This window comes from Opisthorchis viverrini (assembly GCF_000715545.1).
Source record: "Opisthorchis viverrini unplaced genomic scaffold opera_v5_177, whole genome shotgun sequence".
NCBI classification, from domain to species: Eukaryota; Metazoa; Platyhelminthes; class Trematoda; order Opisthorchiida; family Opisthorchiidae; genus Opisthorchis; species Opisthorchis viverrini.
The window spans coordinates 1031794-1059579 of record NW_008751830.1 but is presented as its reverse complement, the minus strand read 5'-3'; the positions used below and the strand labels follow the sequence as shown (position 1 = coordinate 1059579).

Genomic DNA, 27786 nt, shown 5'->3' with positions numbered 1-27786 from the left:
TAGAAATCAAGGTAATCTGTGATCCATCTGATGAGAGATAGCTGCTTCTCCGATTGTCCATTTCAGAAACAGCGTCAAACCGGACATTGGTATGGGTTGCGGTTCTACATTCTGAGAGAGAAGTACGTAGTTAAATCAACCTAGTGGATGTTGTCTGGCACACGGACCGTTATGACTGGTTTACAGGATTTTTCAGTCGACAAACTTCGTCCTGCATATCAAGGGGACTGCACTAACCAGATATCTCTGAGTTCTCGTGAGATCGGGGTTTTGCAACTGCTCTCAAAGAGACTCAAGAATAATAGAGGCCTTATAGATCAGAACTTTGGTTTTGTGTCCAAAATGTAGCCTACACTATTAGGTAACTTCACTCATAGAAATTCCATTCTCATGTCATCCACACATTCTTTGTCGCTTGTAGGTAAGAAATGGGGGTGTCACCTTTTCATGCCTGCATGCATCGGAGTTTGGGGTGCTGTACTCTGATCTTGTGCTTTTGCGAGGCTCTATGAGTTGTCAGCGTGCGAAAATACGTTACTAACGCACTCAATGTATTGCTACTTCCAGGGACTTGCAACTTGTACTACTTTGCCACGCATGCTAGCGTTATCCATCTTCCATTCCATGGTATCGCTGGGAAATATTTGGACTGATGGGATAATCCCCTCCATAATTCAGCATTCATAACAACTCCAAGTGACTGTTCGACACGATCGCAGACTCGTCGAGACACTGCGATTTAATCTAACTGAACAGCTCAGCGGCCTGGCATCACAGTGCATTTCTCTCTAGTTTCTTTTTTCTTTCACCAAGTTTGAGAGTCAGTGTTCTTTTCCTCCACTTTGTGTGATCAGTGATATCTAAGACAGTATTGTCTCCGTTTGGTTTTCCTGTAGTGTTCCGGTTGTCCTTTCCAGTTACATTTCGTTTGCTTTTTTTTCTTCACTAACTCACATTGTTCGTATTATGCAACGCGTTTTCACGCGATCTACTGTCATCTCTATCAGGTGGTAACCTAAGACACCAATCTTTCAGATGTTTCCAGATGACCTCACCTCGCACTCTTTTCTATTCTGACATTCCCTCAGCTAGACATTTTATCTAATCTTTGACTGTTTTAAATATCTAGGAGTAGTTTTCTCACCTTCACTTGGGCGGCCCTGAAGAAAAAGAATACTCGTTTCCTACTGATTGCTATGCCTCTTTGCCTCTTCCCAACTTATGTGTGACTCGTTTTTTGAAATATGACACCGTCAGAGGTGTCATACTCGAACCAAAAGAAACCCAAATGCAAAACAACAACTTTTGAGCGTAGAAAGTGTCACTGTTTAAAAGCTGTCAAATAACGACAAGTTTTAGTTGCAATACTGTAAAATTCAAAGCGAGGCCTAACTGTCCTGAAGCTTCCAGCTGACTCCTCCCTGTTCCACACTGCTTAGATCCACAGAGTATCGGAGTTTCGCAACTGCTCTCAAAGAGACTCTACTGTCATTTCTATCAGAAGGTAACTTAAGACACCAATCTTTCAGATGTTCCCAGATGACCTCACCTCGCACTCTTTTCTATTCTGACATTCCCTCAGCTAGACATTTTATCTAATCTTTGACTGTTTTAAATATCTAGGAGTAGTTTTCTCACCTTCACTTGGGCGGCCCTGAAGAAAAAGAATACTCGTTTCCTACTGATTGCTATGCCTCTTTGCCTCTTCCCAACTTATGTGTGACTCGTTTTTTGAAATATGACACCGTCAGAGGTGTCATACTCGAACCAAAAGAAACCCAAATGCAAAACAACAACTTTTGAGCGTAGAAAGTGTCACTGTTTAAAAGCTGTCAAATAACGACAAGTTTTAGTTGCAATACTGTAAAATTCAAAGCGAGGCCTAACTGTCCTGAAGCTTCCAGCTGACTCCTCCCTGTTCCACACTGCTTAGATCCACAGAGGTGAACTTTGTTTCAGGTTCTCCTTGTCCTGTCCTTGACCAGCTCGCACTGATTTCAGACTTAACACCTTCCACTTCTTGTTCTTGAGCTTCTAGTTCGGTTTGGCTATACGACCCAAACCCTAGCCATGGTTTTGGAGGATACACACAGCTAATTTTCAGTCCAGAGGATGTGCACTTCAGCACGGATCCGACTGTACTCAAGGAGCTCTGTAAATTACGAACGCAGTCATTTGGTGATAGCATCACATAGGACCCGATGAAGTATGGCCGCCTGTAGGGAAATGGAGTTAACGCATGAATCTTCGGAGGTGGTTAAGAATTCATACAGTGAGCCACATAAAACAAGACTGGTGTCATTTAGGTATACGATGCTGCCTTGGAATTCGTACAAACCTGAACGTGAAGAGGTTCGTGCTTTACGATTATTTTCTTATATCTTTCCAGTACTTCTCTCTTTACTATGGTCGGATCACGTTGTGTTACGGTCCAAAAAAGGAATCTAGCATAGAAACTCAGTTCCGGCCAAATGATATTGTCACTCTGTTCTCTAGACGTAATTGCTGCCATATTCATCCCGGAATATGTAAATGGAATAAATAGATGCATGTTGTATCGTGAGCTCTACAAATTTTGACCGTCAAAACAACGCAGTTTTTAGGAAGTTACAAACGATTGCGTAGTAACTACAGGACTCATTAGTTTTCGTTGTCAGATTGGCTTCTGTGAGTCTTAGTTCAAATGGACACTAAGCAGCTCGTCATGTTGATTATCTAGTGAAGTATCTGCGCATGTGATCCGAACTAGCTTTCCACACAATGGTGTTTTATGCGGTTTACGTGACACTGGGCGCAGGACAGCCCCTTTAGTTGTAATCCCTAGAAAGCATTATGCGATATTAAGCCACAGCTCTTGTCTGCGCAGTCAATCACATGAACACTACTCGATGTGAAGAAAGCAACCCATTCTAGTAGATATACCAGTATGCATACCTCGGCAGTATTTGCGATCTTTTGGTTTCCAAGACAAGACACTTCACCGGCCCTGTGAAATTGCTGTAAGAAAATGCCAACATAGTGCATCTCCCTTATTACGCCACCCCCCATTACGAAAATTTTGGCATTGTGTCTAACGGTGATGTATTGCTCAGCTGGAGATTGGACCAGAGACGAAGTCATGGAAGCCTTCAGTTCAAACCACTATGAGGTTACACTTAATTTAAAAAAAATTAAACTAACAGTATTATAAGAAAGGCACTGCTAGAAACTTCCATAAGAGGCATTAAGTTTCCACTTGGTCTCCTATGGTTCTTCTGAAACCATCGTTTTCTCATCAGACGACTCCGCTTCTCATTTGCTCATAGTGTGGGCTACAGACTCTTGACTGCTCAGCGCAAGCCTCACTAAGGGAGATGAGAATCATAGGTCAGCCATCAAGACACTACTCTAATGTCTTAGTATAGTACAGTGATATGAATTGCGTTGGTCTGTGAACTGGCGACTAATGGTCGTGTCTTGGCTTACTTCATATGAACAAATCTCAGTGTAATTCGCTCGAGCACCGAGGAAGTTTTGTAGTAAGAGTGGCGCAAGCTGTCAACCACTTGACTTTTATTGCGACCAAAGTTTTTATTAAGTGGGGGTCTTTTGTGGAGAAAGAGTACCTTATTTACAATGAAAACAGGGAATCTACACAGCCGTTTCTTCCCTGAAGATGTTTCTCCGATGAAAGCTTCTTATGCAGGTGGAGTACTGTAAAAATATTCAGGTCACGTGGTCAATAGTTACTTCCAATGGGCCCGGAGGCAGCCCTCACTGAAGTCGATCTTGGCCAAAGATATCTCATGAATGTCTGCCTGCTTTTGGTCAAGTAGGAGCATTTTACAAATGAGTGAATTACCCTGTCCGGGTGAAGCTGGTGTTTACACTAGCGAGGAGTTTTAGCAAACCTTGTGAGTAGTGTGTTACGTCTATACTAATATATCACTGAAAAATTAAAAATCGCGAAACGACGCTCGCAACGTCCTAAAATGTGTGTGGCACTATAAGTTCGACTAAGCGGTATCAAGCAGCTGGGGAAACTGAGAGAACACAACGAGATTCGGCTCTTCTGTTAACCTCATAAGAAGTGCTTTGCGTGACAAAAATGTACACAAATCATTTTCGCCAGCCAAAATATATTTGTGAGCATTTGCTTAAAATTATTATTTTGTTATTGTTTATTGTCTAGCGTCCAAGGTATTCGAACATCCATCCTCTGTCCTTATCATGCTTGGCTTCAAGGAATTTTCAAATTGTCATTCAACGCGTAGGAAAACGGAAATGTTGTTTTACACAGGTTAATTGGTGAATCACAACAAACTTTACTGAAGGGGATTATTTTCCCCCATTTTAGTATAATTGCAGCTGATCCTGTATGATTCACTTCTTCCTAATCGAGTCTTCACACAAAGACTTATCGTTCCCGGGCCTAATTTTGTGATTAAGAATTAAGGTAGCCCGTTTTGCATTTACAAAGCCCACGTTGTATACTGGTATTACGAAGTTGTGCTCGTTTAACGGTGTAGTCGGTCCGTCGACTGTTTATATCCGTTAGGATTCTGGAGTAATAAACATGATATTCCGGTGAAATGTGCTCAACGTTTAACACTAGAAGGGTTAGCAAAATATACTTCATAAAACCACAGAATGTCGGTTCGGGCAATTTGCCTCTTATCTTTCTGGCACAGTACGCTAAGTAGGAGAGCAGTTCAGGCATAACGCTCTGAAAACTCTCCCACGACCAGCGACCGGTTTGGCCCTGCAAGCAGACTCAGTTCCTGGTTTTCCCTCAATTGCACGAAATTAACGAATGACACTCATCTGCATACCAATTTGGGTTTCACGGGAGACCCAAATAAATTCCTCGTTTAAGACATTCTTCAACTGAATATGTTCATCTGACCATTTGAAATTTTGAAATTTTTTACGATTCAGTCGGAATACTGATCGAAGTCAACGCTTCATTGTCAGAGATGTGTTTTCAGCGTATGTTTCCTGGAATTCCCGTGCTCACCTTCCAAAGACGTTCACGCTCCCAACGTCCTGGGANTCAAGATCTGACTAACATGCGGTATAATTTTCAATTATGGCAATACAACAAAGCGTGTTTTCATTTAGCAAAAATCACTTACCGCTCCTTGTTAAGTCTATCGTTGACCCGTGTGAAATTACGTAAAAAAAACCCACATGTAAAGACATTTCTTATATAACTAACTATTCGGATGAGTAATCACGTAGTCCCAACGGAACTTCTGTGTGACAATCCACAAAACGACGGGTTACTCTCATTTGGAATCTTTTTTATTTGCCATGCACAAGCTTGATCACTTTGGTACAGTTGACCACACATTAATGTAGTTAAGAGGAATTACAGCATAGCTTCACGAGCCAAATCATGTTTCGAGATCTGGCAACTTGCGCCTTGGTGGTGTCGCCCTCGAAACTCGACATTCGTCATTTTCAAACTATTCCAATCCCTCTGCTCGAATTTAACCTAATTTAACTTCTTGTACTTCTGCCGCTTACATATGAGAATGTCAAATTCAGAGAGAAGTTAGTTTTGTTAATTTGGTTGACGCTGGGACACGCGGTCATCTATGGCGTCGTAACCGCTTTGCGCGAATTTGTATTGAAATGGAACAAGAACCAGGCCATCGTCCACGGGACATTTCTGTGCAACCACTCTGACTTAGACTGACTGAATTACTGAGCGTACACAACCCAGCGACATACAGGCAGCGGTCTTTAGGCTTTAGGTTTGTGGACCCTAGAATAATTCGTGGTATCGTTATTTGCCGAATCTTTCTTTCGTAATTGTCCCGCTCATACCGATACGCTGCTTGACAATTGCCTCTCATCGAGGACACTTCAGCTTTACACCGTTTGTAGATAAATTTACCATGTTATTATGGAGCCAGAACAAACGGTAACCAAAGTATCGAAATTTCAGGTGATAATTTGGCCGCGAAAAAATTGTTTAGTTGAAAACGACGCAGAAGTTCCGATGAGACCATGTCAGTACTCTATTTTTAAAATGTTGAATGAGAGTGGATGTTCAACCAACAGGTATTCCAGTTGAGATTTCTTCGTGCGAATGAAGTCAACCTATGCTGATAATCCGATGAGCTGGTTTCACGTTTACTAGGAGACACAAGAAAGGCGCCTCTCACCAACCTCTAGGAGGATTTTAATCAACACCTGAGTATAGTTGAAGATTCAACCGTTTGGCCGTGAGTGACTGATGACAAGTTTGATGACTCGCAGTTTGAGAGAGTATGAGGACGAGATGGCTCAATGGTTAGATTGCGAATTTTTTGACCCGAACGTCTGTGGTTTGAACAGGACCTCTACTTCTCAACCTTTCATGTCTAGGTTGAACAACGTTGCAGTATTCCAGTCCTCGTGTTTCCTTCGAGTGGCATGGCAGCTAGACACCGAGAGGGTGTTATAGCTGAACGATTGTGATTATAGTATTTTTATGGGATATATGTTGGATGAAAATACCTCATATATATACATATATGATATACACAAGTAGCTTAGATGAACGAATAGCTAACAAGCATGCACACATTTCACCTAAAAATTCACACGCGGTCACTTCCCGTGTAACCCGTAATTGAAGGCTGCTTTGTACCATACCCTTTCTGAATGCAACTATTCACACCACTGACCAACCGCTTGTGGCTGATCGATGTAGCCTTCAGCTACACGCCGGTAAGTTGTAGATTTGAAACTCAGAAGTTTCTTGGTGTGCCGGTAATTCCAGACATGACTTTTCGCAATAACCGAGTTCAGTTATGGGAGGAAACATACGCTGAAGTTTTTTAAATCTCCATGGAATGCCGACAGACGCTAAATACAATCTTTTGTTTTCGTACCGAACTCTCATGCAGCACACTTTTCAGTGACAGATGCTAGTTGCACCGTATAATGCTAGCAATTTGAGTTGTCTTCCGAAACTCATGTTATGCATTCGGCCACCTGAAAACGCGTTTAACTTTGCCCATTTGCTTGCTTTGCTCCTTACTGAGGAGTTGTACACGTGTCTTCCTTTGTGAACAAAATAAAATAGTTGACAAACTGCCAGAAACTCACTCGAACAAGAGCCAGTAAGTGTTTGAGTCTGGCCATTTCCCTTGAGGCGCACAAACCGATCTTGTGTTGAAGATACTCTGCACCATAAGGACCTCATTGCTCGAACAAATGTCAGACCAGGATCCTTGGAATTTGCGCTGTGTATACAAACGAAGACAGACAAGTTTGGTATGCTTCTTGGGAGTCTTCAAAAGTTTCGATTGATCTGTGGACCAGGAGAGGGACCTGGAGAAGCTGGAGCTCTCAAAAGGAAGGGACACAGCGATGGCTGTTGAAATAATGCAATAAAACTCAAACAAATAAAACATGTTTCTTGACTCTGACTACAAGCTGCTCCTTTCCTATAAATAGATCTGTTAGTGCAGGTCATACACTGGATACGCGGGGCCATATTTCTTCTGGTTCGATTAATTGATTTGGTGTCATGCGAATCAAGCGACATGACTGTCATATGGACGGTCCACAAAGTGCATGGTAAACTACACTGAGTAACACTAACGACGTTTGATAAATCAATTCTCTCCAGAAAAACCTACCGAATCGTTTGAGACCACAAGTATTTAACGAAGAAGATCCGAGTCGTTCAAATCATCAGACGAACGTTGAGAGCAGTTACAGTTAGTTGATGTGGTTCTAACGCTATCGTTGCTCATCGTCATTGCAATCGCTCCTCAGTCGGTGTTGTACCCTTTCACCAAACGTGTGGGCCTTTCCTTAAATTATGAAATGCTTCATAAAAACTTGGCTCACTCGCATTGGGATACGGCAACCAACAGAAGAAGCCCAGTAAATACAGCTTCATAAGGGGTCACGGCAACCATTCACTGTCATATTTCTACAGAATTACGTAACATATCAAGAGTCGACAAACGGAAGCGATGTTATCACAAGCAACCCACCACAAGAAGCAGTTCAACAGCTTGTTTTGAGGAGACACAAAAGACCACTGATCAAGTATAGAGGGGGAAAGAACTTAGGGGACGAACGTACAACAGAAGTGGTTTTGTTCAGAAACCATTTTTGCATGCTCGTATATTCGTAATTCCGTTTTTGTTCGCGGATAACTGCGCTGGTTTTTCAGCAAATTTCCAACACCAGATGGCTACACTGCTAATAAGCAAACGGTCGAGTTGCGATTGTATCATGCCACACCCACAATTACATGGTATCAAGTAGCAGGACCGATGAACTCGCTAGTACACTTTAATAGTTCTTATTTGTCCTTACATATGCTTCAAAACCTGTTAGGACTCCTGCTAAAAACGGACAAATTAAATTGTTTTCACCGTCCTCAAGGATGCTAGGCTGCGGAACTGTGGTTGTTACCAGTGATAATTATGCGACAGATGTAGTCCATCCCGGAAGGCCAATATATCGTTCAGTTCATCCCAATTGAGAAGTATCAGGTGAACTAATCACTGCTTAGTTATTGTGTAGATCCACAACGTGGTAACTGTCAGGTCTTCGTTGAGTGTTGCAAAAATATCAGGAACAACGAAGACTATTCACTAATGGTCATATTCCTAAGTAACTGCGGTTTTATGTTGGGGCAAGGAAAAAGAGAAGTGAATAGAATTCTTGGAAGTTCAGGTGTGTTGATTAGAAGGTGATCAGATGGCAACCCAACACCCTACTGGTGATGTTTCCTCGATTAGTGCCAAAGTATCTGAAAACGAATTGACAGGCTCGGCAAACAGATACAGAGTCAATTAATTGGGAACTGTTTGAGTAGTGTTTGGGTAGTCACCGTTTCAGAGAGTTTTGGTAAACAGGAATTAATCCGTCGGTTGTTTACCGAACCACTCTGAAGTGATCACTCGTCAATTAATTGACTACACTAGGCGAATGGTGTAAGGGTAGAGATAAACATCAGCCAGTCTAGTACCCGACACATTTGCATCGTGCGTAATCACAGTCTTATGGAACACTACCACCCCGCGGAACATCAAATTATATCCTCAAGAATGCTGGATGCTCATCCAGAGTCGGCCAGCCGAAATTGTAACCTAAGATTTTTCGGCAGTTTATGTTGAAGGCGGTTCTAATATGCTACTCATACAGTCAAATATAAGCAACTGCAACAAGTTGGTTAGCAGTATCTCGATTGTGGTCACCTAAATGGAGCCTGAAAATACTACACTTTTTGCGTGTTACTGAGCGAAATATTGATAGACTAAACTTCAAAGATGAAGGTTGGAGACTTGAGGACTCGGAAAGTGTGGTGAAATTTCAGGGGTGGTCTTGAACCACCTATGGGGGGAATCAGTAGAGGAGCCGGACTGGATGTGATAGAGATGAAGGAATCAGCCGTGATTTCATTTGTTGGTGAACTCAAGAATTCAGTCCTTACCAACATACCAAAAGAACTACCGAGCTTCTTCAACCAAGAAGAATCCCTTAATTAGATAGCCGATTTCAAGGGACACTGTGGGAGCCGAAAGAAAGATGATGGACGAAACAGAATCAAGTAGCCAAGTCTCATGGAGATCGTCAGGCTTATAAAAAATTATTTAGACCAATGAAGGCAGTACACGAGGTCAAACGCAAAGTTTTCAACCACATGGAGAAGTGAGCTTCTTCCGGTGAAACGAGAGTTTTCATCACATTGTCTACTCTGAAGAAGGTGCTTATCTCGAATTCGGATGAAAAGTCGCGAATTCTCTCGGAAGCCCTCCGATTTTAGGGTATCAGCGTGGTCGATAGAATGGTTATGTTTTCAGATTTTCACTTCACTTCCGACCAACCTGTTGAATTCCCCGTGACAGCACCTAAGTACTTCATCTCGCGTTCATTCCTTTGACAGTGTTTAGTTTACTAGACCTCAAGAACTTGCTAGCTCCTATCTTGTTTGCTCCGATTACCACTGGTTGGTTATCACGTTTGCTCCATATCTGGAGCAGATAGTCTGTTGTGGCCAAAACACCAACCAATAAGACTGGATCTGCAAGAGATGTGTTCGTTCTCAAAAGGCATTATTGTAACTACCGGAAACGGTCACGCCTAAGACCATAGTGTACACGCAATCGCCAATATGTACCGTAAATCCATATTACTGCTGTTGTGTAACTGCCATCGTTTTGATATGACAGGCTCGACATCCCTAATCTCGTATGAACTGGAACAGAATGAAAACTATCTTGTCTCACCACAAGGTGCGTAAATGAGGCACCCCTTGTCGAGCTGGAAAACGCAGACGACATTTTCGAAGGGGAGGAGAAGGTGCAGGTGTTTTCGGATGAACTGACCAAAGTCATCCTATCGTTTGGTATGCACTTTGCACCTACAAAGTGTAAAGTCATGTTCCTGGACGTGCAGTTACTGAACACACCACTTACAATCCAGGGAGAGGTACTGAAAATTGTGGAGCGTTTTACGTATCTTGGAAGTTGTATTAGTTCTGATTGTAGTGTGAGAGATGAGGTGAATGCACGAATCTGCAAGGCTCGGGTCGCATTTGCGAATCTGAGAACCTATGGCGTCAGAGTAGTTTATCCCTGAATGATTGTGGTAAGCTAGCACTAAGTCCCTTCCCCGTCCACCTTTACTTTTTTCTTTAAAATAAGGCTTTCAAATAAATCATGGCTGTACAGCAGTGAAGCATCGGCGTTGAACACTGAAATCATACTGTCGATGATAATGAAAGGAATCCTTGATGTCCGGCTATAGAGAGACAGAAGACGACACCACGACTGAGTTTGCTGGTTAGAGCTTTCGTTACTACGTCATAAGTTGTCCACCCACTGGTAATTTTCTGGACAAGAATGGCTCCGTCCGTCAGAGTGCACTCTCATATAGGAAGTCCTGATAAGCTTGTCCATCTCGGGGACGCGCTCGTGAAGGCATTCAAGCTGGTCGAACATGAAGATGATTAGTTTTGTACGGTTATTAAGGCTTACGAGTTACCAAGTCGCCACAAACTCGCAACGGTTCAGGCCTAGTGAGCATGCGCCTCTCATTCTGAATTACCACCGTAATTGCTGGAGGGCCGCTGAATAAATCTCTTACACATAGTTCCGCTCAGTCTTGCAGAACCCCCCACCCTGTTCTAGATGCTCTACAGAAACCTAAGAGGTAACTGTTTTGGCTTGCGATCCATTTGTTCTGGTTACTGATGAAAGGAATTTTTCGGAGGTTCTCGGTAATGTTCATCGCCAAGATGTTTTTCGCTTGTGTCCTCAAAACTAATATAAGATCAGCTTTTTCATCAGAAGCTCCCTTTTGCGCCGTCGGGTCAGCTGGATCACTTGATTATCGATCGGTTTCGAACCAAACTCTAGCCTGATTGGCTAATCAATGTGGATGGCTCGTCTCATTAGGCAAGCCATCGCTTGTGGTTAAACTACCTGTTCTCTCAAATAGATTTAGCAGCCATCATTTGACGTCTTAGTGATTTCTCACTACCTAGTATCAAATGGACTTTCAGAAATTAGCGGATTGGCCAGCTACACCAATCACAAGGCACAATAAACGTTTGAAGGTAAGTTTGCCACTCTTGTTCTCATTTGTTGGCGGTTGCTTCAAGTGGTGCTTTATTTTGCAACAAACGGGAGTGTTGTGCACTTATCCTGGTCGTGTACACCTACTGGATATTTTTGCCTGCACCTTGTGTACGGCACGTTAAAATGACTATATCCTGACCTTTAAGCCAGACCAAGTTAACCTTAAACAGATGACTCAGTGGTTGGAGCACGAATTTACAGACCGGAAGGTTCGTGGTTCAAACCCAAGCTCTGCCCTTCGACTTCATATGTATAGGCTTGAGGAACCTGGCAGTATCTTAACCCACGTGCTTCCTTTGGGTGGCATGGCAGTTAGGCACCGAAAGTGTGTTACAGCTGAACGACTAGTACTACCAAGCTTACACAACACTACTCTAGTGTAATACATATTCGGTGAAATTCCCCGTGACAACAAGCAGCGACTTCATAATCGATAGTGCGTCACCTCCTGAGAGAGATGGCCCAAGTGGTTATGGCGCGAATTTACTAACCGAAATGGTCCGTGGTTCGAACCCGACCTCTGCTTCTCGACTTCCCCTGTCTAGGCTTGGGCAACCTGGCAGTATCCCAGCCCTCGTGCAACCTCTGGGTGGCAACCTCCTAGGTGGTTCCACATTGCTTCGGGTGTGCAAGGGACACTGAAGCAGCTGCTAAAAACGAAAACTATCATCATACGCGAATTTATCCGCTGTACTTTGTGACAATTGGTTGGTACTGTTTGTCCTTTCTGACACTCACAATAACTGTAAGAATTTTGCCGCAACCAAAACTTGAAGAAAGTGTGCCCAAGCAGAAAATAAGGTTTTATTCTATTCTGTTCCCTTCTGCCATGCAACACCATGGCCATATGTTCAACAATATGTGCTGTCTGGTGTCTCGACGGAACACATTACACACAAGATTGATAAAAACTCTTCAAGAGCCCAAGACCGGTTATGCTCTTTTTGGAAATCATTAAATAGGGTCCGAAAGCCTTAAAAGCCAATATATCATCATCATCCACATCAACATTGTTAACTGTAAGAACCGCGTAATTGTCGTACAGTGTTTGTAGCTGCCACAGTTTCGTTCACCGATTATTTGGGGAGGTGGGGAAGGTAGCTGCGGCATTTATCAGGCAGCGACACTCCACCTAAAATGCCCACATTCCTGTAACTTGATGCAGTTGTAAATGAACACCACTATATACAGTGGATTTGCTTCAAATAGAGACTATTCCTGGGGAATATGATGATATAACCAAACGTTTCAGTTGTCGTGAGAAAACCTTTTTAAGGATTTTTACAAGCAGTAATTTGTTGGATTATAACATCTTATTCCATAAAGCTATGTCCCCCGCTATGTACCCGTATTATATATCACGTGGCGCTCAGTATTTTTACCATTATCCGAAGCGGGTTTTGTCCAGAACTCCTGCGAATCTTTTTCGTTTAATATACTACTCAAAGGATGGTGCCGTAGGAAGGTAGCCAAATTTTCCAGTTCAGATGACATCTGGAATATCGAAGCATGTCTCACTACTAGTTATTTACTTGTGTTGCGAAATAAGCTGGTGTAAGTCGATGATTCAACTGATTCAGCTGCACCTAATCTGTCATCTATAATATTATACAACTGAACGCGCTGCACAAAAACGCTTCCTACTTCATCCAAAACAATATTCAACAGATCGAAAGATATGAGTTATGTCCTGTGAGAAGAAATACCAGTTGGTCTGTTTTAGTTTTGCGTTCCAAATTAATTCAGTGTCTAGTGACTATGAAATTGACCACATAGTTGAAGGACAAATGACGTTTCATGTTTGAAAGTCGATAATCCATGTGAGCACACCAGTTCTTATGGGGCTCTTTAGCTCGTTTATCAGTCAAGTGCTCCAGCCGACAGCCAAAGATTTATCTGACTGTATGACTTTCTTCGTATCCATTTTTTCTTGACTGGTTGTGATGGTTTCTCTTTGTACACTGGGCCACCTCTCATTTTCCCCTGAGAGAAAACCTCCTTGTGTAACCAGGTAACTACCACGGAGGTCATCATCATTGTCATCGACAGCATGACATCAGTGTTCAACACTTCACTGCCGCACTTCCGTCGTGCAATTGAAAGCCTTATTGTGAAGAAATGAATAATGCTAGAGGCGGAAAGGACTTCGTGCTTGCGCACCACAATTTTTCCGGGGTACCTAGACCCCCAGATCTCCATTCATGCATTCTGGACAGTAACTGACACTAAGAACGTCATTGTCATCGATTAGCAACCATATCTCGCAGAGCCTCCAACCAGGTGCAGTGGGAACCACGCGACATCGATCCTGGAAGCCTAGTCGCTTTCATCTCCCTCTGACAGGTCGAGGGTTAGCCACCTATCTTCTTCCGCAGCTCCCAAATTGGCATGGCACTATTTTCGGCAAATAATGGCTCCACATGCGCAGTACATGGATGATCGACGAAGCTTTTGGTGCAGGACACATTATTCAAGAAAAACCCCCGTTACACAACCGAACACGCGCTTTCTAATTGGCTCGTTGCGGATTCACCGACACCAACCCACATGAGCTACGGTCCTAAGACAAGGGTTGTTGAAAACACGGAAAGGCTAGGTCGAAGAGGTCAAATATCGTGGCCGTACAACAAAACAACCCGTACCGTAGCCTGACCCACCCACACATCCCTTCAAATTCGGAGATATAAAGCTTTGACACCATGGGTTTCTCAAATTAGCGAACGCGACCTGAATTATTCTTATCTGTCACACTTCAATCAGAACTGGTACAACTTTCAAGATACGAGAACCTGCACTACTAATGCAGCGCTAACAAATACCGCACAGTGTGTCTTTTGGTGCACCGTATGATATAGATATGCGACTATTACATTATCACTCTTGATTCAAGTTTCATTTTTGCTTAGTTGGATGGTCCATTGTCTGAAGTGAGCTAGCTATCTGTTGCTCACTTTGTCAGACTTGAAATACCGTCAGACCTGATGCAGTGGTAAGATACCCAAATTCATGAATTTCACTACCATACACTTTTGTTTTATCTAGTTTGATTGGTCTTCTGATGATTCGTCTGTCCTCAGTGGGGACGAAAATCGTGCATCGTCTCAATATGAAGGTCTTTGTGGAGAGAAGAACATGAGGAGAGTGCTGGGCAATAAAGGTGAGTACAGGTAAGAGAGGACTAGTTGGTCCACCAACCGGCAACTACTACCCCGCTGGAAAGATTTCATCTTCCATACCGCCGGGTTTCTGTGCGCAGTGGTTGCTTCTTTAGTCTCTTCACCCCTACCTCACACTTCCACCTATCTAATACGATGTGATTCGTTCGAATATTTCAATGCTAAATAGAGAAGTGTACTATAGAGGAGAATATCGGTAGCTCAGGTAGCGTAGATGGTCGTTGGCATGTTCGCTGAGCTGGGCAATTTGGTTGCAAACGTTTCATCACCAATCGAGGTGACATCATCAGTGCGTAGTTGTGCGTAGCGGTGGGTTAGTGGTTGTGTACTCTAAGTTGTCTCAGCACGTTTGACGGTGCCATACAAGCAAGAAAATAACTTCATCCCTTTGGCGTACACCACTGCAGTTTAGCCATCGTTGCGTATGCCGTCGACGGACTTCCTCGAAGGGCTCTTTTCGCACGACCACGTGAAGGGTGGAAGAGAGCCAGAGGCGGTTAAACAATGACTTGGCAGCGAAGTATGAAAGCCATTACCAGCAAACTCAGCTGCGCTGGGCATTGCCGTCTTCCTGGATGGGGACCTCGAGATAGACCACATCAATGGCTAGAGACATTGTCAGATATGGCCCAGTCGCGCCCTCAATGGCGCTCGTGCATCCAAGCTATTGCCTTCAATGCATAGCTCCTTTTCCAACCCCCTTCACTTGACAGCCCACTGACAGTGCTGGATTTATGCATCAATTTATCAGCTCTCGCCTGCAATGCACATCTACCTAACCCTCCCCCCAAATCATGGGTGAACGAAACTGCGGCAGCTGCAACCACTGTACGACGAGTACGCGGTTATTACAGCTGACGATGATGATGATAACTGCAGTTTAAATACTGCACCTTTTGTCCTGATACGACTATTCTGCTTTCTACACACCAAAAGAAGGAGCTCTAAACAAAGGCTTTGCTCCTTTTAAACCTCATCAACCGTAAGTGTCTTTTGCCGACATATGAACTTCAGATGCCTACCAAGGTGTGAGCATTTTTCCTTATTATATTAGTACTCTATTAGTACTTTATTTCGTATTACCACTGGAACAGGTAAACAAAGTCATCTTACGTGGCTCATATGGTTAGCGTAATGGTTCCTCTGTGCGTCGGAAGACCTGAATTATGTGGTCGCGCTGCCAGTTCCTCTATACTAACGGTAAAAATGAACCATGATGCTTCCTACTTTTGGTGTAAATAAATCTGAACGAATTGCTCACGTACTGGCACCTATCTAAGCGCCTAGATGCCATGCGAATTTGCCAAATCTACTGTTCGTTTCCCATTACTATCACACTGCAACTTCAGATCTGATTAGCGATGGATTTTCACTGTCCATAGCCAAATATATGGAAACACTAACATCTCACCCGCTTGAAAAATATTCGTCTGAGCACACAACTGATGATTTGATGGGCTGACTCGAGACTATCCAAGGCCAGTCCCAAAATATATTGGACTCCGGGTCAGTTCAAGAGAATCTGATAAAATTTGGTCATCTCTATTATGTAGTGGATGTGCTAAATAAGTTAAGTATTTATTCTATAATCTGACCTGGAACCAGACTGCTGTTCACCGCACCATGGGAAGAGGACATAAACCAAACCGTCGCACCGCGCGCAATGGAGCAGGTATACAAAATATTGTTCAAAGTAGCCTTCAGTGGAAAGAATACATGAGCACTTTCACGGTACCACAGTCTTCATTCCTGGTTCTGCCTAGTTCGCAGCAACGTATCATAGGACATACTGATTCTATGAAGCATAGCTGAATCACACTTGGCCTCGAGGTGTCATGTTGCTAAATTTCAAACCCCCAGTTTTTCATTTTGGTGACCGACGGTATTGAATCAACCGGCGATCGGGTGATCAACGACGTGGTTTCGTTTCGTTCATTGTTTGGAAACCAGAAGGATCTGGTGCATTTTGCGCCCAAAACTAACGGCGGTAATGGAGTTATTCAAAGTAGTTGAGTGGACTCGAGAAATACACTCATTTGTAAAGCAATTTGGTTTTCACGGGAGACTCAAACGAATCTCTCGTTTATGATATTCTACAACTGAATGTGCTGCACACAGGCCGCCTCATGATTCAGTTGGCACGATATTCGAGATATCGCAGTATATTTTCATAAAGGGAACTACTCACAAGGTTTCTGAGATCTCTTCGACTGTTTAACTGGTCTCTAGCTAGTTTCCACTAATTTCCACTGATTGCTCGCGGTTAAGGCACGATGGACTCCTAACTGCTTCTCTTCTGTCAGCGGCAGTCCACAGATCTTGCTTCTATAATGTAGAACGTTTTTGCTCACTGTAGAAAATATCGTCTTGCGCGCAAACCCTACGGAGAATCAAAATGCCAAGGCTGAAAAATTGGGGGATCTTCATGCTCCAGATGTCCAGAAAATCTTTGGATTGGAATCCTTAATCGCCGAGTGTTCACCGACACGTCAGTTTCAATGCCCCGAGGCAGAAAGTAGCCCAATACTGTCGTCTGACAAGGTATGTTTTACCTTTATTTACTCACTTCGTCTGACGATAACTATAAGCCATTTCAAAGATGAAGAGCAATCTGACAATAGCAGGCGACGGGATATACTTGTCTAGAGATTAAACACCATTTGAATTCGGTCAAGTAGACTGAACTGTCGACAGATTAGTGGCAACTTAGAAACATGAGGAAAGACAGGTTGGTCTTGAAGCCTTCTTAAGTAACGTTTAGGGTAAACTCTGAATTATTCGCCGATCTTTCTGGATGGGAAGTCAGAAAACTCCGGAACATGTGAATCCCATGGAGTAAGGTCAACATTGATTGTAGAAAACTAGCCTTATGAATGGAATACCCCTGGCAGACAGTTACTGCAGTAAGTCATAGTCAAGTTTTAACCGCTCAAAAGGCCAACACTGAAAAGACCGATTTTCCAGTCATGCATAAGCTAATTCAACAGTCCGTGTATTTCTAAACTTACTGGCTCGTGCACAGAAGTATCATACGGATCGATAAACCCTCTGATTCTACCAGTGAACGGGTGGATAAGCACCGCCATGTTGGAGTTGTAACACCCAGCTTTCCTATTTGACGCATGTTTAGTCCAAATAGACTTTTAAACCGGTCACAGAGTTTGTTAGGCTGTCATCAGTCTTCAAACTCTCAAGTAGCTGGCAAAAATTTGGCAGATTTTTCATGCTGTCGCCAAGGCAGTTGTAGCAACTAACCCTTTAGGTGCAAATAGAGGTAGATTATCGATTGGTTTGTGGCAGCTGACAGGCACACAATGGGGGAGTTCCAGTACGTTAATGATGTCAGTATCTCAAATGACTGTGCAGCACCGATGGGCGTAGGATTAGTACGCTCTGCCCTGATGGGACCCGTATCAATTTAAAACGAGAAAAATACTCGTTTGACTGGATATATCTTGATAATTATTTCTCTAGGACCCGATAGACAGACCCTACGAACACCTCTAACAAAAGTAAGGTCGATTCACACTTGTTCGCTGAATCTGTTCATGGACTCACGTGTCTATGTAGAACCTGAGAACTACTTGAGCAGCAAAGAGGCTTCATATTCGTAGATGAGTGGGTTGGTCCGCAGCGATCGTTCAAGAGGAAGTTGCGAGGTACCACGTAAACGTAGACCTACACATGGTATAAAATGTTTGGTAAGTGTAGCACCAATTTTCGCTCCTTTTGCTTGGCTATATAGGGTCACATGGTATAGATTTTTCACAGACATAAGGGGGGAATCCCATTCCAGACAGATCCTAACGAAAGTTGTAAAGTATAGTTGCAGTAGAAGAGTTTTGAACGTGGACACTCAAGTGTATAAGTACTTCGTATTTGGATGCCGAATCGAAAGTCAAGCTAAGGCTTCACTGCGAACACGTGATCGTCCATAGTTTTTCAGAGGTCACACTCACTGTCACACAATTCCAGCTTACCCAGATGGAGATCATCAGGCGAACATTAAGTCTATTGCTATTGCAACAATCTCCAGGTTTTAGATGCCTCTGAAGAGACACCACTCAAAAAGGACAGAAGCAACACTATACCCATTTTGTTATAGGTTAGGTTGCGCTTTCTTCCAGCCCTGCTAAAGCAGTTAACTTCCGTCTTCCCATTGCTAACTACTCTTATGTTGGGCAAAACCTAAAAATAGATGTGTGGTTTTTGTTTTGAAGAAAAGCATGGAGGTGAATTTTAGTCTAAGCCGTCCAGTTTCAAGTGCAGCTTTTTATTCCGAGTCCGCTAGCGATCATTGCACTCTTTTCCCAATGCACCAAGTCTAATGTAGGTGGATGTAGGTCATCGGTCATCCAGATTCTCTCTCCAAATTCCCTCTCGATTCTCGTCCATCATTCTCGATATAACTCTAAATAAGATGTTAATATCAAGATTCAATCTCTTCGTTGTCGTCTTTTGATGTGGCCCCAAACGAAATAGCTGAGAAAACAATTCTCTCTGCTTATCGTTAACCTGTTCATTATTTTCATTCCCTCAATTCTGATTTCGCTTTCCAGAATCTTCACACCTTCAGAAGATGCCATTCCAGCTGCACGCTTGATCTGTCTTGGCCAGCAGTCGAAGTTGACCAGTTAGCCAAAATGCTCACCACCGCCGCATCTCTTAACAGCATATCAAGCTCTGTGGACAAAGATGTGGATGAGCTAGCGGAAAATGATCCGGTCTCTCAACCCACACTTCAAATGATGTACACCTCTTCAAGTTCATCTTCGGGGTCCTTCTGTTCGGATGAGGAAAGCAAACACCCAATCCAGAATGAAGCTGATGCGAAAAGCGTCAAGCATGAAGAACTCGATTACAAAACAACTGATTCTCTTAAGAAAGATAGGAAAAATCATAGGGATTCCATTCAAAAGAAACCCAGATATTATCGAACTGCACGAAATCTCTTGGTTCTCGATTGTCGCTATCCATATGAATATCATGGTGGACATATTCAGGGTGCAGTCAACATAACCGACTGGCCAAGATTGAGAAGATTCTTGTTTGGCTCGGATACCCACACTTTGAATGTATCAGAGAGGCTCCCGAAAGCGAGTCGGACTACGTTCGTTCTACATTGTGAATTCTCCTCACAAAGAGCTCCAAAGCTTTTTAATCTCTTGCGTAACCATGATCGTTCGCTTCATCTGAACTTCTATCCTGCCCTCAGATATCCGAAGGTGTACGTTCTCCGGGGTGGTTATGCCGCATTCTACCGCTCTCATCCAGAATTATGTACACCCCCTGGTTATTTGAAGATGCATAGTAGGCCGGATTTATTAACTAAGTGGCAAAAACACTGCCAAGCTGTCAACCAAAAGCATCAATGGACTTCGAAATTCTACGCGAACAGTCTTCCACCAATACTGGCCCTGTATGATTATTCGACTGGATGAATGTGCTATTCAAGTGAGTGCAATCAATGTGTGATTACGGAGTGATCTCTTCGACATAAGGACACATAACCTTGTCGAGCCCACTGTGATAAATATTTTGCTTTCTTGCCATTCGATTCCTAGGATTTGCCTTTCTTTTATTTTCATAATCTGTGAGTTTACTCAAGTTTTCTCCATTTTGGAATGCAAATTTGACTGATCTCTTCAGAATTACATTTCACTAAATCATCCATTCGATGCTTCCTAGATCAATTGTGTGTAGGAAACCCAATGAATTACTTATAACCTTCACTTTGGTCACGTGAAGTGTAATTCCATTTCAACTACCTGTGTCTGAAGATATGTCAAAAAAGACAAAGCAGTAATTTACCCTTCTAAACCATTTACACTGAAATTTCTGTTGAAACTCTGTGAAGTAATTCATTTATTTTGCTTTTTACCTGCCTGTACTCAAAAATGTCAATAATACACAGCCTTGGCTTATTAAAGTATGATTTGTTCGGTAACCGCAAGAACTTGTAGGGATGGATTGAGCAGTTCAAATCTAGCGATGCCTCATGCACCGTAAGATAAGAAGGTAGAATAATGCTACGAAATGCTACCTAGGAGGACAGCGTTTGAAATAAGGTGTTGGGATGCAAGTTTGTGATGCAGCTGAATGGTATATCACGAGGAATCAAGTGAAATAAAGGATAACAAAATAAACACACGCCTGTGGACGAGACTGAAGAAAACAGTAGGCATTTTTAGCCTCGTTTTGAACAGAGAAAGTTTGGATATTAAAAGCAACCAATGTTACTTAAAATAATAGCCCATGGATATTTTAAGGCAGAAGTTCTGAGGGGAACAAAACCGTAAAAACTAAATGTAAGTAGGCACAAACAAGTTTTTAGTACTTCAGTACTCAAATAGTACTTCAAATAGTGACCACAATTTCAGGTTGTCTCATGGAGAGCTGATAACAGATGTAAAATTCGCTGTTTCATCGTGATCCTCAGCACTGACGGCAACTTCAGAGAACATTGGTACTTCAGTGACGTACAACCACGTTAGTTAATTTAAATGGTCTTACAGTGTAAAGAAGAAACAATGAAACAGAGGTGAAACTACGGGTAACCTGCCAGAAACATGCCGGAAGCAGTGACTACTATGCAGTTAATCCACTCGTCATATATATATCAACAACATCTCGCCACAGAGACGGATGGCTGAGGCGGTCGAAATTGCCAAGCATCATGATGCAAATGCTAAGGAAGCCGTAGAACTGACAGACGTGTGGAGAATGGATATAGATAAGCCGAGCTGACGAGCAGTAAAATGAAGATGATCGGAAGTCACTTAGATTTGAAGTTCTCAAACCAAGCTGGTCAAACATTCCATCTAATCTCACCCTCCAGCCAACCAAACTGTCATAGACTTACAAGCAGGCCACCAGAAATTACCGGTAATTTGATCAAGCGTTTACTTTCAAGCTCAGGTGCCTGACGAGACTGCTGAGTTCAGGAGTCAATGAAGTACCTCATAGTCAATAGCACAGTGGAATTCCTTCACACACTGTGCAGCACATAGACTACTTCGAAGTTCTGTTTAAAAAGTATTAAGCGAAGTTTCTTTTGTTGCCGTTGTACCTCGAGGCACTTGGAATGCTATACATCTTGCGGGCGAATATCAGTGGCCATTTACCTAAAAGGATTCCATCGAGTTCCAGCCTCTCATCATGCACATGAACTTAACAGCTAATATCTTCGTAAAATAAATTCCGTTTAAACGTATCCACGTGCGACGAGTTAAAGTGAGGATATGCCCCCTGCGCGGCGATTGTTTCTTGTTCACTGCATATTCAGAAGATAGACAAATAATGAAGCAAAAAGAACAGGATTCCCAAAACCCCTAATTCACATAGCTGGTAATGGTTTTCTTGTTAGATGATGCAATGGGTCGCTAATGCTATCTTTAGTCTCTTCCCATTCTAGTGTTAGTCTTAGACCTTAACTTTTCCACACTGAATTTTGACTACTAAAATGTAATTATGGTGAGCTCATCAGTGTGAATTAACCACCGTCTAGCGTCATCTCCGGTGCAGTGATTCCGTGAGGATGGACATTACAGCGCGGAGTATCCGAATTGGGCACATTGTATTGAACCTTATTGTGCTCACCAGAGGACTTAAAACTCAAATACTACTTTTTCCCAAATATGCGTGTAAAACCAAAATAATTGGCACATAGTAAAAGATTATTATTTCTACATACATGAGTATCTAAAGGATTTGTGCACGACTATCGGCAGAAGAGTATGAAGATAAGATAAAACCTTCCAGTGACAAGCCTGGGAGACACTCGAATTTTAGAGAATAAATGAAATTCATGTGGCGTGCCACTATCCGATTAGTCTTGCGCCGTGAAATGACACTAAACTGACGCGAGAATATATCCGCATCTTGCAGCAAAGCTAAAATAACCCACAGTGAGGTTTAAGCAGCAACATTTACAGTTTGACAAGTTAAGGTGAACCCGAACATGGATACCGGTTTCAGAATGTGTGTCAAACGTTTTCAACTAACTACCCGAGGCGTTAAATAGCAGCAGCTAGCATCCACATGATTGACTGATTCGAGGGCCTCCAGACTATGACGTGATGGGGAAATCCGGCCACTAGATTTGTTGTTTCTAGATATCAGAGCGCAATTAGTTCACTATTGCCCTGCAAGACAGTAGACACCCTGAGCGAAACAGTAAGAGGTTCAAGTATGGAACTTGGAACTAGATCAGCCCATAAAGAGCACTGAAACTTCGATCACATGAGACGCTGTAGAACGAGAGATACCAGAACGTTTTTTTCTATTCACAGACTATCTGAATTATATCGAAACTTGCTATAACATTACATTCTAGTTGTGTCACGTTCAGCCCTCTCTATACGGAGTTTTCATCCTCTTGTTATTAGTCCCCATGAGTTGGCTGTACTTCGCTTCCTTTCGTCACAATGATGTGGCGAAAAAGCTGTTTATTTTCCTACATACGTTCCAATTATTCAAATTCCGTTAGTCCTGTTTTGCCTTCACAGTTTGCCCGGTTACCTTTAAGATCACGCTAGATAAAAAAAGATGAATCCCGTAAACGTATCATGCCTACCGCTGCTTGTGGCTTGTGACTGGCTTATGTATTCTTGGTAATATAAATGTAGTCCCGGAAGTGAGTATATAAACCAGCTATGTAGAATGGTGTACTCATTGTGGTAAAACCAATTCAAAAATACGGAACGATACGGAATGGACCGGTGTTATTTCGAGAGTTTTGCGTTCAGCAACCTGAGTGTTATCAAGTTTGCCCATACGTCGCTGGAGAAGTTCTACTGCATTCCAGGCTCACACAACTTTGAAAAAAACTTGCAGTGTAAAAAAACTCCATGTTACTGAAAACGTATTCCCCTGTGAATGGTCTTCCTAGGGATTACGCGTGCTTCTTCTGTATTAAGTGTTACGCATATTTGCAACTCCAGGAATTTTCAAGGCTCATGTTCACCACAGTAATTAAGTAGAAGTGGCGTGCATGTGCAGTTGCAGTTGGGAGATGGCACTGCTGGATGTCAACCAGTTAAAAATGCTGACAAACTTCCTGTCAGAATTTTTTGGGGAATCTGACCGTCTTCATAATTCAAAATATGATACACATTTGAAGAGACTAAGAAGCATCATGGGCCCCTTCAGCTGTAATATTATTTTGCCTTTGCCGAAGTTGCATAAATCAGTCATGGTAAACGGCTCTTCTTCACAGGACGCATAGCCACCTGGTCCGAGTCACGTGTAGACCACACCGCGTGCCGCTGCGCCTTAGCATTTGTGAATCGATAACCGCATTTAAACCACGTACCACGGATATGTCACAGACGCATGAAAAGTAAATTGTTAGCCAACGCAAACACAGTATACCTATGCAGACAGAAACCCAAAGTCCGGAAATCTGGGAAAGCTCGCAAGAAAAGACCAACGTCAGGGAATGAGCAGCTACCGTCTGATGGAGTCGAGAGGCTGGATGAGGCTCCGATATATATGTTTAGTGATGGAGAAAGGTGTAGAGCTTGCAGTCCAACTCGAGATAAATTACTGACGAGGAAACTGAACGAGTGTTTAAGTGCACATGATGCGGCAAAATCTGCAACCAATCAATCGGCATTCTCTGGATGGAGTTGGGATTTGATAAACCTGGCACTGTTTAGACCTAAAAAGGTTGGCAACGCTGGCACCGGATGCAGGACGAGGACGGAATCCAAAGTTAATAAACCATCGTTCCAGAGAAAACAAAAGTCGATGAACTCATTAGTTGTACCCTCCAGACCAGGTTTAGCACCAAGTTCTAAAATAAACCTCAACTTTAGAAACAGTGTGACAACGTTAGTTGATATTTCGTTTTGTATCTTTTATAAGCTGCATTTTAGCGCAACCACTGCACGATTCAAATGGCTTACTGGAGTTTCGAAGAGTGTTCATTCAAGGTAGGTAGCAGATTCCAAATCAGACTCTTTATGCTGCAGAATCGTATCTAGCCAAAGTAAAGTTACGGGGTGCAATGCGAACCATTCGCGTGCTTTGAAAACGAAACATAGGATGAAATCATTTGAACACCTACTATCGTACGTACGTTACTGATTAATCGATGGCGGGTTCATTCAGCCCTGAAATTCAGAAAGATGAAAGTAATGTTTTGAAACACTTAGATGGGATCGGGATCATTTGTACGCCCGAACGACCACAAGAGACTTCTCCAGCATTTGAATCTCCCAGCTATCACAAAACCTCAACGCCTACAACTCTGTACAATTTACAAAGTGTTCCTACCGTGCCCTTCGCGCAGTTAGACCCAAACCAGGTGGAAGATGATCAGGATGATGATGAAGAAGGCTCATTATGGTTTGTTGCTGGAAATTCAATTAAATGCAACAATAATCGTTTAATTGATTACGACTACGGAAAAACAAACTAGTTTGGTGAATTTTCTTTTGATTTCAATCTGCGAATTATTCATCTTACCAAATGTGTGATGCATGATATGGCGCGTAACTTGTAATTCAATGTAATTATACAATGTTTTTGACCAAGTGCATGCTAAACGAAGACAGCCCTAGACTTTTGGAGTGCCAGTGTATCTAGCTTTTTATGTAGACTCGTCAGAATAGCTGTGTCAATATGTCGAGAAGACTGTTCAAACGATGTTGATGTGAACACAAATGCAAGAGTGCGCCAATGTGTAAGACGAATGGGTAAGCCGGTTAATAAATACGGATCAATGATGTGCGCTATTCAGTCAAGATACGCGAGAAGGTCGCCAGGAGTCAGTGAGGTGAAAAATCGTACAAACCAAATTTTGCTGTTTCACTTCTCATTCACTTAGAGGATAGGTGGCTTCTTAGGTCGCTGATACCAAGATTCGCTGCATGCACAAATCCCGACGCCCTTGGACACGTACGCCAACTGCAAATCAGACAGGCGTTCAATGCAGATGGCTCAAAATCAATGACTTCAGTTGAACTAACCGGAAATTTCCAAAATGAATTTCAATCCCGATTTGATGTTCGACATTTGATTCCCTCTTGCTTGAACGATCAAAACTTTGAGGCGCAGGCACTCCCTTCCATGTCGGGCCGTATCCTAGATTTATTTTCCTGCTTGTTGCCGGGAGGCCTTTCGGACTGTCCAAATGAACTTCCAGTAGTTTACCTCGATCCGATAAGTCTTCAAAACAGGCCTAGGGTCGAATCCAGATATGTTCCATCGTTTCTTACTCTTAAGCCAAAGTTGTGGAAGCCAGTGTGGAATCCGCTAAACATGTGTTGCACGTGTTAACTTTTGGACAAAATCATGAAAACTGTTCGTTACCGACCAACCCACTGAATATCTAGAGAAGCCCCTGGAAAGGTTGAAAACGTTATTATTGGTCCAGTGGCATACGTTTCGACTCAATGAAGAAAAAACTCTGCAACATGCTTGTGTACCATGTGGTCTAGTGCTCAAGTCTGTGGTGGTAATTCTGAAGCTTCGATAACTGTTTTCGGGGCACGGATTGACAAAAGGCATTGTCCCTCAAACTCGAAGCGGTGAGTCCTTTCACCAAAATCATCATAGTTATCATCTTCAGTTATAACACCGGGTACTCGTATAGTGATTATGGCTACCACAGCTTCGCTCGTCGATTATCTGGGGAGGAGGGAGTAGGTAACAATGCACTGGAGGCGGCCGTTTATGTAATCGATGCGTCAGTACACGGGTGTTAATGCGAGCACTCGATCGGATGCGTGTCTGGGTCATGTCCGACAATGTCTACCTGTTGATTTGTCCCATCTCAGGAGACAATAATGGCCAGCCCATCTGAGTTTGCAGGCGACGGCTTTTATACTTCGTTGCCAAGTGCTCGCTTAACCTCGTTTCCGTCTCTATGGTGGTTGTGCAAAAAAAGTTTTTTTTTTTTGAAGTCGACTGACAGACGTACGGAGAACGTAGCCAAGCCAGGTTAACCTATGTAGTGTTGCCAGTTCACAAGCCAGCATTCTGACTCATATACCAGTATGGAACGCAGTTCGACATTGTAAACTCGACCGTTGAAAGAGAGCTGATGTCACGCCTATGTTACAGGTGTTGCTGGTCTGGCCTTCCCAACCCGGCTGACAATGCGGACGTTGGCTACGCAAATGTGACTGACACAGCTGCCCGGGTCGACTAATTCGTCTACCAACACATCAGCTAATTCGAAAGCATGTGGTTGGGGATTTGCTCTCACTCAGTCTTGTAGAGGTGCCCTTTTTGAAGGTGTGTTTTCATGTCAAACCGCGAGACAGAATTAATTAGGCTGTTCACCATCGTCTGCATTACAATGGCATCAGAACCAGGAAGGGCTAAGTTAAGGACGACCAGGATTTTGTTGATGGACGCAGTTCGGTTTTCCAGAACCTGCCGGATGGTGAAATGCTTAACGATGCATCCTCTTTCAAGATACAAGCCAGACTACATTTATCAGGTTTGCCTCCATCTGTGTTCAGTTAGCCTTCAAAAGATGAGACCACACAGAGCCTTCGATGCCAAAGTTACAAGGCTAATGCCGGGGTGATATTCACAGTGTTCTCCTATTCGTTTTGAAGACAAGAAATACCATCGATGAACCAAATTTCTTGGGTAATAAAAGTACCAAACACTGTAATACAGCGCTCTACAATCCGGTTGCAAGCTAGAGAACTGATAGACCAAGTTGTGATTTTAAAGTAGCTCATACGAACAGTCTAGAGCCCAATTGAGTTGGGGGTAGATTCATTGACCTCGACAAATTGCCGAAATATCCCACACCGTGCAATGACTAAAAAAGCACCCTTGTACGCCCCAGGGGAACAGAAGAACGACAAAGAAGTAGGAGGAAAATTGACTTTGATACGAAATGGACGGCACGCCAGTACATTCGTTGTGGGCTGTTGTGTTGGAACTGTTAGGACCGCGAGAACAAACAATACTTGGTTTTTTTCACGGAATGCAATCTTTCTATGGCCATTTGTGCAAGGGATGCGGGTGTTAGATCAACATCAGGGTTTTGCACGGCTATGTAAATA

The 27786-nt window shown here is 42.9% G+C and overlaps 4 protein-coding genes across 4 annotated transcripts; 3 read left to right on the top strand and 1 right to left on the bottom strand.

The window, feature by feature from the left end:
* Nucleotides 1-1800: 1800 nt before the first annotated feature.
* T265_07516 (hypothetical protein) lies at nt 1801-10379 on the bottom strand (the record flags this gene model as incomplete). The annotated part of the gene is made up of 3 exons (XM_009173053.1): nt 1801-2216; nt 7081-7370; nt 10227-10379. 3 exons carry the CDS (start codon nt 10377-10379, stop codon nt 1883-1885), a joined length of 777 nt encoding a protein of 258 aa, XP_009171317.1.
* Nucleotides 6634-13701, top strand: T265_07517 (hypothetical protein; the record flags this gene model as incomplete). Its single annotated transcript, XM_009173054.1, has 6 exons — nt 6634-6699; nt 7922-8034; nt 10233-10563; nt 11486-11557; nt 11750-11958; nt 13629-13701. 6 exons carry the CDS (start codon nt 6634-6636, stop codon nt 13699-13701), a joined length of 864 nt encoding a protein of 287 aa, XP_009171318.1.
* A 3391-nt stretch (nt 13702-17092) lies between these two features.
* T265_14312 (hypothetical protein) lies at nt 17093-20651 on the top strand (the record flags this gene model as incomplete). Its single annotated transcript, XM_009173063.1, has 2 exons — nt 17093-17296; nt 19315-20651. Coding segments are annotated over 2 exons (1086 nt in total), but the record flags the coding sequence as incomplete, so codon positions are not given.
* A 3437-nt stretch (nt 20652-24088) lies between these two features.
* On the top strand, nt 24089-25178 carry T265_07515 (hypothetical protein; the record flags this gene model as incomplete). Its single annotated transcript, XM_009173052.1, has 4 exons — nt 24089-24588; nt 24634-24690; nt 24730-24828; nt 24869-25178. The coding sequence occupies 4 exons, from the start codon at nt 24089-24091 to the stop codon at nt 25176-25178; spliced, it is 966 nt and encodes a 321-aa protein (XP_009171316.1).
* Between the last annotated feature and the right edge of the window lie 2608 nt (nt 25179-27786).